This window comes from Habropoda laboriosa, unplaced genomic scaffold (assembly GCF_001263275.1).
Source record: "Habropoda laboriosa isolate 0110345459 unplaced genomic scaffold, ASM126327v1 scaffold89, whole genome shotgun sequence".
Taxonomy (NCBI): Eukaryota; Metazoa; Arthropoda; class Insecta; order Hymenoptera; family Apidae; genus Habropoda; species Habropoda laboriosa.
Genome location: NW_017100263.1, coordinates 2,346,962 through 2,359,572, shown reverse-complemented (window position 1 = coordinate 2,359,572; position 12,611 = coordinate 2,346,962). Strand labels below are relative to the sequence as shown.

The window sequence follows — 12,611 nt, the reverse complement described above, 5'->3', positions numbered from 1 at the left end:
ACAAAACACTTTTGTTAAAATATTTTTTCCCTAACATCACTTCCTTAAAAGATATTTCGCTGTATTGAGACACCCTGTATAACTATAATACCCGCAGTTCACTTTGTATTCGTGAGAAACCGAGTGACTGCGGGTACGCGTAGTCCTTAGCTTGGAATCTTTTTGTAAAAGTGAGATTTTTCTTTAGAAAAGGATACCAATTACCAGGTCCCACCACGAGGAGGTGACTACGCAAGGGACCCGACAAAAACAGGGGCCCTACTGGCAGCTTTCTACCTTCAGAGATACGCGTTTCTCATTTGTAGCAAAGGAAATAGGACAGTTTATCAAAAATTCGTGTCTTTAAAATAATACTTATATTTTACTTTCAATCGAAACATTCGCGAGAACATTATTGTTCTATATTTGATATCGACGATAATAAAAATGCAGAAAGTATTTTATTAATTATGCTAAAAATGAGTCGCGTATCTCTGTAAGAAAGCGCGCACAATTTTCGGTACAATTTTCTATCTTAAAATTATTGTAAAATTAAAACGCACGCATCCCACGATATCTTCGATATTTTCTATCGTTTTATGCTAACTTATTTCATCTTACAAACTACTTAAAGTTAAAATTCTCGCTCGCGCTCATTTTATACTCGGTACAATTTTCTATCTTACAATTATTTAAAGCTAACATACAACCAAGAGGTAAATTTCGATTGCATCGATTTGCATCGTTCCTTTATTTCTGATAGATTTTGAGGTAGAAAAGTAGCTATCGAATATTTCCTTGAGAACTAATATATAGCAAGGTATCATCAAAATTAGCAGTTACTTTCGAATGTTCCTTTACTAATATAATTTCTGAAAATGGCAACGTTTTTTTTTGAAATTTTACGAATTATTTAAAACTTATCAAGAGTCTCATGTGAATTTACCTAACTTCCGGTTTTGTATTTTGGATAAAGTTCGATGTGATGTTTGTGAATGCTTTAGGAAAAGTATTACTGTAGCCGAAGTAATATATAAATCTGTGCTTGTTGGAAATTAATACATTTGGTTAGTCATAAGAAGGAATACATTATAAAATGGAATAGGAGGATGAATCCTTACTATTTGTCGATATTCAGAAGGAGTACAGTGGAATTCATGGTAATATATACGTAAAATCATTTGTTTTTATATATTTTTAAATTTTATTACATATATAAAATCATAATACCGAAGTTCTGTCAGAAAAGTATGTTATAAAATGAAATCGTAGGATAAATTATTAGGATATTTTTATAATTTGTAGATATTCAGAGCGAGTACAGTGGAATTCGCGGTCACAGAGCACGTACATTTATAAAATCATAGCAATGGAATTCACATTTAAACCTCTGATAACGGGACTCATAATTAAACAAAATTCTTTTTCGAATTGGTGAAAATTGAGCACATATACGAACGCGAAATATTCATGCAAAGAATATTTAATTCGTCATCGAAAAAACGTACAACTCAGACCACAGTCCACACAGATGGACATTGTAAAATAGATTTTGTCCTTACCTCGAACCATCTCAGTATTCTCGATACTTTTGATCTCATTAGTATTGACAAGAATAGGCTTTGAGAACTGATCATTGTGATCAAGAACGCCCAAGAAATTTATTTTCATTTTATTTAGTAAGGAAAGTCTGAAATTTATATCATTTATTAGAAATTTCGATGGTATCGGATGGTATATGGAATTCGAAGTATGAAACGAAAGAAAAATTGCAATCCCTATTATCAAACGCTGTGTGATAATTCTATTATTTCTATGGGAATTAATAAATTGAGATATTTGCTGCAAAAATAGAACATAAATTTGCTGCAAAAATAGAATATAAATTTGGATGTAAATGTAAACAATTCATACAACTCACCATTCGTAGACCTCATACCTGGTCACTGTTCCATCCTCTCAGATCTATCGAGCTTTTAGAATTTCTCCGTGACCCATTTCAGTCCTCCCAGCCTTGAATTTTGACCCACAATTACGATTTGGACTTGGAAGCTCCTCTCAGACCCATGAAACTTTTGGAATTCCTTCCGTGACCACTAGTGGCCACAATCGCAGATTTTCGGAGACCCAATGCCAATGACCAAGACCCACCAGACTTGGGAAGCTGTGGAAGTGTCGCGCGAAATTGTGTACGGACCGCGATTTCTTGCAAGTGTAGTTTAATTCGTTGAATTTTATTTAGTACCCGAAACCGCGAATTTTTACCATCCTCCGTTTGATTCAGTAGTCCATTTTAGATGGGGTATTTAGCAAAAGTTTAAGGAAAGTATCAACTGAGCGCTCTCAAGAAAAGAAAAGCAAAGAAAGAAAAAGGGATGAAGGTATTATCAAACGCGGCGTGACGTAATAAATTCTCGTGTCGATCGAAAATAATGGGCATTCGTAGCGAAAATTGACTCTAAATTGAATTAACGCGGTGTACTATTGGAATACTCTAATAATGGGAGGGCGTTTGCACCTTTGGTGCAGTAGAGTTCGGATTTGAACTCACATCCATCCAGTTCATCTTTGAAGTCTTGATAGTTCAGCTCCAAACATGCATGCAACACATAATAACCAATCACCAAACCCAAAAAAATTCACTCACAATTCGCAGATTAGGCAGCTGGGCTCTGGAACGTGGATTTGGCTGCGTTTCCTCCTTCCTTTCTTCCTTCCTTCCTTCCTCTCAGATTGTCATCCTTCCGCCAATCATTCCAGTTCCTCAGCGTTGATTTTCCAAGATTCACAGACTCACAAATTGTGAGTCACTGTGGAATGGGCGACGCGAAAAGCGTACGAAACGCGTTTTATTTAGAGAGGGAGAAACCGCAAATTTAGAAAACTAAACTTTCATGGAACGCGAGTGAAAAATTGAAAGAAAGTGTAAAATAAACGCGGTATACAAATTCAATGAAAAGAGAAACCGCGAATCTTTCTCGATTTTACCAGGAGGAAGTATCGGATAAACGCGGAAAAAGAATGAAATATAAATCGAACTAGGGATGAAGCTATTTATAATACGCGATGCACTGACTCTAATATGTATAAAAATTGAAAGATTCTAATATATATTCAAAATATCGATTATTAATTGCGAAACTCTAGCGAGACGGTTTAATTAGGGGCAGCTCAGATTTGAGCTGGCAATAGACAATACAACTAATTACACTACCAAATCGCCAGAAAAAAAACCATTTTGGTAACTCACTGTTCGCAGATTAAACAGCTGAGCTCTGCAACGTGGATTTTGGTTGGATTGCTTCCTTCCTTCTTCTCAGATCGTCATCCTTCCACTCAGATCGTCATCGTTCCGCAAATCATTCAAGTTCCAGTTCATTTTCCACGACTCATACTCTCACAAAGTGAGTCACTGTGGAATGGGCGACGCGAAAAGTATTTCGAAACGCGATTTATTTCCGTTTTATTTAGTGAGGGGGAGATCACGAATTTATATTACTTTCAATATTATTATTGAACTAAAGTTTCGTAGAACGCGAATTAAAAATTGAAAGAAAGCATAAAATGAACGCGGTATATAAATTGAATTAAATATAACGATAGAAATTATTGCAATAATGCGTAATGCAATTGAAAAATTGAAGGAATCAAAAGAAAAAACGCGAATTCATATCTTTCTCGATTGTAGAATATAAGAAAATTTGAATAAAATACGCGACGAGAATTGGGGAGAAGCATAAGTTAAACACGTAAAAATATTCAATAATAAACGAACTAGGAATGAAGCTATTATTTCAATACGCGATGCAACGACTCTAGTATTTACTAAAATTCAAAAATTCTCGTATAAATTCCGAAAATAGATTATTAATTACGGTAAACTACTGAGACGGTTTAATTTAGGGTGGGCATAGTGCACTCGTTCAAATCAACTCACAATATAAAATACAATAATACAACTAACTACTTAACATGCAAATCATGCAAATTCGTTGGATGGTAAATTATTAGTAAACAAAATTCAATATCAGAGAAAATATATGAAAAATTTCAAATTAATTTCAATTGCTGGAAGAAAAGTAACGAAAAGGCAACCTCTCAAAGTCATTTCAATATCCTATTCGACAAGTCTGAAGAACAACGATGACTAAAATTCAAATGTTTATTTCCCTAAACCTTCAAAATAATTTCGAAATATTTTATTCGAAGCGGAGTATTCCAAGTCAGTATCGATAATTGAAGAAAATATTTGATTGTATTTAAAAGAACCGAAAGGAGAATATTTAAAGTCTGATATTAAATGTTTAGCATGTACCAGTAATTGGTAAAATGATTTATATTTGTTTTAAAAGGAAAATTTCTAATAGGTATTAGTTAAAATGAATTGTTATTCAGTCTATTGTATTGAAATTCTAATTGATTCTAATGTATACAAGTGTTACAAGAAGGCTGAGTGTGTACAGGGTGGACATAGGCTAGCTAGTAGCCCCCGACCACTCTATGAACTTTAACGTCTATACTCGAAAGTGTATCGTCAACACTAACACGTTACCCAGATTATCCAAAAATTGAAGAAGTTACTTTTAAAATTGAACATTCTACGGTGTTTCGAGAGATTTGATAATCATAGTCGAACCTTAAACGAACGTTCAAACGAAGAAAATTTTCCAAAAATCATTTCGTACGTTATTAATCGATAAAACAAAAATTCATTGTTGAAAAATAAATATTTCCTGAAAATCTTCATCTTCCATACAAGATTCAAGATTTTCCCTAATTAAGAGTAATTTCAAAAGATTATCTGTATAAGCTATTATTTCAATACGCGATGCACTGACTCTAGTATTTACTAAAATTCAAAAATTCTCGTATAAATTCCGAAAATAGATTATTAATTACGGTAAACTACTGAGACGGTTTAATTAAGGGTGGGCATGGTGCTGCTTTAGTTTGAAATGATTTATAAACACATAATTAACAGAGGAAAAACCGTGAAACGGCAAAACGTCTACATTCTAATTGTTATAACATGTAAACAGAACTTTAAATTTAGTGTAAACAGAAAAAATATATAATACAATTTATTTCACGGTATTGCAACAAATAAACGTTGAATCAATATTTAATTCGTATAAAAACAATTATTTAACGTAATAATTTTACCTTCACTATGGCTATTTTTAATCTACGACCACAGGTCAACCTGATTTCTAATCCTTACGAACTTTAAATTCAGTCTAAACTGAGAAAATATATAATACAATTTATTTCACGGTATTGCAACAAACAAACGTTGAATAGATTCTTAATTCGTATAGAAACATTTATTTAAAATAATAATTTCACCTTCACTATGGCTATTTTAAATTTACGACCAAGGGTCAACCTGATTTTTAATCCTCCGAACTTGATTTCACAACGAGAAAGTAATAAGATCGTTGAAACGTACTTATTTGTCAAAGAAACTTGCAAAAATGTATAAATAATAATATGTAATGTTTTAACAAATTTTTGGAAGTATAAATTAATAATAAAATTGTGAAAATTAATAAATTATACGTTATTATAACATTAATAGAATTATGACTAAACCGAAGTTCGAAGTCGAGTATTTAAAGTCTGATATTACGTGCCTAGCGAGTGCCGGTAATTGTTAAAATTTGTTTAATAATTAGTAATAGAAATTCTAATTGATTCTAATGTATACAAGTGTTACAAGAAGGCTGAGTGTGTACAGGGTGGACATAGACTAGCTAGTAGCCCCCGACCACTCTATTCACATCTCAGAACCTTCAGGTCAAAATACGCCGCGAAGTGTCTAGGGCCCAGTATAAAGGGTAAATGATTTCGCGGGACATCGGCGGGTCCTTATATACCTGCGGTACCCTCTCCCCAAAGTCATTAGCAAAATCGTCGGTTAGGTCAGGCGGGAAATTTTCGCGGGAGATTTTCGCGGGAGATTTCCGATATCGTAACACGGTATAATTTATCAATTTTCACAATTTTATTAAAAATTTATACTTCCGACAATTTGTTATAACATTGCATATAACAATTTATACGTTTTTACAATATTCTTCAATGGAAACATAGGTTTTAGCGTTCTCGTTACTTACTCGTGGTTAAATTAATTTCGTAGGGATTAAAAATCAGGTTGACCTGTGGTCGTAGATTAAAAATAACCATAGTACAGCTAAATTTATCGTGTTAAATAATTCTTCTTACACGAATGAAAAATGTATTCAACGTTTGCTTGTTACAATACCATGAAATAAATTATTTGTGCAGTTCTGTGCATTTTCTGTGCAGTTCAACCTAATTTACTTAAATTTACATTGCGAGACAGTATACTGTAACAAGTAGTAACAAGCAAACGTTGAATAAATTCCTAATTCGTATTAAAAAAATTATTTAACACAATAATTTCAGCTTTATTATGATTATTCTTGATAAATGACCACAGGTCAACTTGATTTTTAATCGTTATAATCTTTAAATTCAGTGTGAATAGAGAAAATGTGTAATATAATTCATTTCACGATATTATAACAAACAAACGTTGAATACATTTTTGATTCGTAGGAAAAGAATTATTTAACACGATAATTTTAGCTGTACTATCACTATTTTTAATCTACGATTTATTTCATGGTATTGTAACAAGCAAACGTTGAATACATTTTTCATTCGTGTAAGAAGAATTATTTAACACGATAAATTTAGCTGTACTATGGTTATTTTTAATCTACGACCACAGGTCAACCTGATTTTTAATCCCTACGAAATTAATTTAACCACGAGTAAGTAACGAGAACGCTAAAACCTATGTTTCCATTGAAGAATATTGTAAAAACGTATAAATTGTTATATGCAATGTTATAACAAATTGTCGGAAGTATAAATTTTTAATAAAATTGTGAAAATTGATAAATTATACCGTGTTACGATATCGGAAATCTCCCGCGAAAATCTCCCGCGAAAATTTCCCGCCTGACCTAACCGACGATTTTGCTAATGACTTTGGGGAGAGGGTACCGCAGGTATATAAGGACCCGCCGATGTCCCGCGAAATCATTTACCCTTTATACTGGGCCCTAGACACTTCGCGGCGTATTTTGACCTGAAGGTTCTGAGATGTGAATAGAGTGGTCGGGGGCTACTAGCTAGTCTATGTCCACCCTGTACACACTCAGCCTTCTTGTAACACTTGTATACATTAGAATCAATTAGAATTTCTATTACTAATTATTAAACAAATTTTAACAATTACCGGCACTCGCTAGGCACGTAATATCAGACTTTAAATACTCGACTTCGAACTTCGGTTTAGTCATAATTCTATTAATGTTATAATAACGTATAATTTATTAATTTTCACAATTTTATTATTAATTTATACTTCCAAAAATTTGTTAAAACATTACATATTATTATTTATACATTTTTGCAAGTTTCTTTGACAAATAAGTACGTTTCAACGATCTTATTACTTTCTCGTTGTGAAATCAAGTTCGGAGGATTAAAAATCAGGTTGACCCTTGGTCGTAAATTTAAAATAGCCATAGTGAAGGTGAAATTATTATTTTAAATAAATGTTTCTATACGAATTAAGAATCTATTCAACGTTTGTTTGTTGCAATACCGTGAAATAAATTGTATTATATATTTTCTCAGTTTAGACTGAATTTAAAGTTCGTAAGGATTAGAAATCAGGTTGACCTGTGGTCGTAGATTAAAAATAGCCATAGTGAAGGTAAAATTATTACGTTAAATAATTGTTTTTATACGAATTAAATATTGATTCAACGTTTATTTGTTGCAATACCGTGAAATAAATTGTATTATATATTTTTTCTGTTTACACTAAATTTAAAGTTCTGTTTACATGTTATAACAATTAGAATGTAGACGTTTTGCCGTTTCACGGTTTTTCCTCTGTTAATTATGTGTTTATAAATCATTTCAAACTAAAGCAGCACCATGCCCACCCTTAATTAAACCGTCTCAGTAGTTTACCGTAATTAATAATCTATTTTCGGAATTTATACGAGAATTTTTGAATTTTAGTAAATACTAGAGTCAGTGTCCACCCTGTACACACTCAGCCTTCTTGTAACACTTGTATACATTAGAATCAATTAGAATTTCAATACAGTAGACTGAATAACAATTCATTTTAACTAATACCTATTAGAAATTTTCCTTTTAAAACAAATATAAATCATTTTACCAATTACTGGTACTTGCTAGACATTTAATATCAGACTTTAAATATTCTCCTTTCGGTTCTTTTAAATACAATCAAATAATTTCTTCAATTATCGATACTGACTTGGAATACTCCGCTTCGAATAAAATATTTCGAAATTATTTTGAAGGTTTAGGGAAATAAACATTTGAATTTTAGTCATCGTTGTTCTTCAGACTTGTCGAATAGGATATTGAAATGACTTTGAGAGGTTGCTTTTTCGTTACAGCAATTGAAATTGATTTGAAATTTTTCTTTCAGTATTTTTCATATATTTTCTCTGATATTGAATTTATTTTATGACTTGCTATTTTGTTTACTAATAATTTACCATCCAACGAATTTGCATGAATTGTATGTTAAGTAGTTAGTTGATTTATTATTGTATATTGTGAGATGATTTGGAACGAGTGCACTATGCCCACCCTAAATTAAACCGTCTCAGTAGTTTACCGTAATTAATAATCTATTTTCGGAATTTATACGAGAATTTTTGAATTTTAGTAAATACTAGAGTCGTTGCATCGTGTATTGAAATAATAGCTTCATCCCTAGTTCGCTTACTATTGAATATTTTTACGCGTTTAACTTATGCTTCTCCCCAATTCTGGTCACAATTTTTATTATAAATTTATAGTTCCAAGAATTTATTGTAACAGTACAAATAATAATTTATACGTTTCTACAACTTTGTTCAATAGAAAACTATGTTTCCATGTTCTCATTACTTACTTCTGATTAAATTAATTTCGTAAGGATTAAAAATTAGACTGACCAATGGTCATCGATTGAAAGTAACCTTAGCGAAGGTAATTATTATGTTAAATAATGTTTTATACGCGTCAGAAGTTTGTTTAACATTTATTTGTTATAATACCATGAAATAATTTCTGTCTAAAATTTTCTCTAATTTATGTCTTCGAATTTAGTATGATTGTTTACTTCTTTCTTACTCGAATTCCGCATTGAAGGAGTTACAGTTTCTCCAAATTTTTGAAATTATATAGTGTTTTCTTAAACTTCATAAATAATCATACATTTTTCATCCTACTTACTCAATTTTTTCGAATTTAGTATGATTATTTACTTCTTTCTTACTCCACTCAGTTGACCTGAATTTTTGAAATTATATCGTGTCTCTTTAATTCAAATTTTTACTCACAATTTCCAATCCATTTTTTATATTATTCCCTATACTGTTCCATAAAATGTCACAGTACCGTGCACCGCGAGTCATACGCTCGGTAGAACTGAAATACCGGGAGCACTATTTTATGTACTCAGAGTAAAACTATCGCGAGTTGCTCTCGAGAGTATCTCTCGCGTCTGAAAGTGACTGTTTGAGAGCATCGCTCAACTCTCTGAGATTTACGACTCGAATAAACAGTTGCTTTGCAAACACCAAGCAGTTTCGTATTCTTGACAGAACTCTCGTGCGAGTAAAAAATGTCGGGAAGAAGAATTAGTGGAGAAATGAAATCACCGAATTAATCACTCTCTATGAAGAAAAATCAGTGTTGCGGAATACGAAAGATAAAGTATAAAGAAGTGATTTTTATATGTTTTTTAAATGACTTTGTTCGCACCTCGTTGGACTCGTAACATATACTATCGTATTATGTATAAAAAAATATAGCATTCCATTTAAAAAAATGAAACTGACTTTGAAATCTCCCCCACCATACCCGGTACAAAAAAATATTTGTACCACATAATGTCCCCCTCCATACCAAACAACTTTCCCTAACATCATTTCCTTAAAAGATATTTCGCTGTATTGAGATAAAACAGACACCCTGTACTATAGATCGTGCAGTGGCGGGCGCCACTCGATTTCAAAAGATAAGACAATTAAGTGCTGAATCGGCTTAGCAATTCAAGTGCACATAGCGAGGAGTTTGTTATCGGTGGAATGATCATTCGGATTGTTTATTGTACAATCGATGCCCTGTAGATTCTAGATTATTATCTGACCGTATAATCGAGCATTCTTGCACTCAAGTGTTAGAAGTTTATTAATAATGCTTCAAACTGAATGTCAGTGTACATTTAGAAAAAAGAAGTGTATGAAGATTCTGGGTTATTATTAAAATAATATTGTAGAGTAAAAATGCAAATAGAATAAGTGCCATAAATTAACAAAGAAAACATAAAACGTAGTGATTTAAAGTAAACAAAAAAATTCAACAAAATTCCCTAATATTCTAAAGCAGCTGTATTTACTTGTTCACAGCTGATGAACCTTCGTCAGCGGGAAAGCACCATAGCGGCCACTTCCGCCATTCCATGGCTCCAAATTGGGATCTTCATCCCCAGTACGAGTTCACCGCTTTTGGCAAACGGTTTCATTTGATTCTTACGCTCGACATCAACTTTGTGTCGCCGAATGTTAAGGTAAGTATCATCTTCGTCGTTTTCAATCGATTTACGACTCGCTTTATGAGTTAATTTATTGAATCGCCACTATGGAGGTGGTAATTCAATCTCCTCGCTACGGTTGATCGTCTGATACGGTTTTATTGCTGCTAATGCTGTTACGATTATCAGAAAAATGATCTTGTCTCTCTTCAGCGTTATTACTATGCTAATGCACGAGATATTATCGTCGATGCTTCCACGCTGAAGCTTGCATAATGATCCTTCCGTGCGCCACGATAGACGATAGAGGCGTTAAAAGCTGCTTCGAGTATAATATCCTCGTTGTTGAATTATTTATCGATAATATGGAATGGCTGGTCGTTAAACATTCGAGCACAACCGTATTTTATTGCTATGTTTTTGAAGAAATGTTCCACAGTAAATGCTTTACGAATGTTACTATCGCGATTGAATAACGTCAAAAAATCGTGGCGGCAAATCACCTAAAATAAAAAAAGAAAATTGAAGAAAAATAGAATGAAAGAAGAGAAATGAAAAGAAAAGGTAATACAGAAGGAGGAAAGAGTCTAAAAGAAAATAAGTAAAATAGTAAGAAAATTAGAAAAATGAGTGAGAACTGGTAATCTGTAAACTGAATAAAAGATGAAATAAAAAATAAAAATCCTGATATAAAAGTGCTAGCCCATATTTAGGCCATCTTTTCTACAATCAGCGTTCAGATTCGTGGAATTCTATTATATACGCTACTTGATGATTGGTTTGTATCTACAAATACTGAAAAAATTCTTCCAAGAATTTTATCGATCATAAACATGTAATTATCGTTTTATTGTCTTCAGTATCATTTGAGATATTATTATGTGTGTACATACCATGGTTTTTTTTATTGTCTGCGTAGATTACTCATATAAGTGAGGATTCGATCAGAAGGGAGCATCCGGGCAATCAACTTGGCTGTTTCTACAGTGGAACCGTACACGGCGATCCACAATCCTCCGTCGCCGTCAGTCTTTGCCATGGAATGGTAAGTTAGTCTATCATCATTGCAATTTTTGTTATCTAAATCAAGTATAGGATAGAAGTAACGAAATAACTGATAAAAAAACCTGACTCTCTCCACACTGAACAATTTCTATCCGAAAAATTTTCCTCTCATTTGCATAGTTTTAAATATACAGAGTGTCCCACCAATTCTATTCACCTCAAACATTTCTATTATTTCAAATAATAAATGAAAATATTACTTAGAAAAGTTGTATGATTTCAAGGTAAACATAACACGGTGGCAGTAGTTTCTTCACAGGTGGAGGTCAGTTTTATTTTTTCGAACAGAATGTCCAACATTTTATAGTCAAGATCGATAGAATAACGAATTTTTCATTTTTTGAAGAATATTCGCCATTTTTTTTAAATGAAAATAATAAAGATTGACTGAATGATAAGTTGTTTAGTACAGTCCTGTTAAAAATAGTGTCCCACTGGCTGACATGATTCCGGCTATTCTACTTATCCGAAACGAGAATGCCAAAAAGATTCTTGACTAGAACGAAAGTTGAAAGAATAGGGGTACTTTGAAATTTGAATTTTTGCCACTTGTTTTGTGGGTTATAAAAATAGGAAAAAATAGGAATTGTTTGATTTTCGTGGTTCCTGTGATAGCGGCACATCTACTTAACACGTGTGCAAACTTTGGAGTCAATTAGTCAACTAAAACTTGAGATATCATGTCAGCCAGTTCAGAAAGTACAGTTTCATGTATAGTAGACCTTCATCTTATTCAAACAAGTCCTACTCAGCTGAATTTCTTTTCTACGAGTAGCCCTAGCCTTCTTGGCAGCCTCTGTCATCCAACTCTCCTGTCGGGAATTTACATACATATGTGTGTACTTACATCTCTGCTTGCTGGCCAATAGTCACTTCCAATACAGGAAAAGCATGTAGAATTTATGAAAATCCCTCGTAATATACCAACGGCTAAAAACGATTCGATTGTAATTTCGACGGC

The 12,611-nt window shown here is 32.7% G+C and overlaps 1 protein-coding gene across 1 annotated transcript in view; it reads left to right on the top strand.

Annotated features, from left to right (window-relative positions):
* Nucleotides 1-12,611, top strand: part of LOC108573032 (A disintegrin and metalloproteinase with thrombospondin motifs 20-like) — a 194,543-nt gene that overhangs the window by 26,602 nt on the left and 155,330 nt on the right. The window contains exons 5-6 of the mRNA XM_017935388.1: nt 10,461-10,621; nt 11,505-11,630. Coding sequence (XP_017790877.1) covers nt 10,461-10,621; nt 11,505-11,630 — 287 coding nt within the window. The remainder of the gene's footprint in view (nt 1-10,460; nt 10,622-11,504; nt 11,631-12,611) is intronic.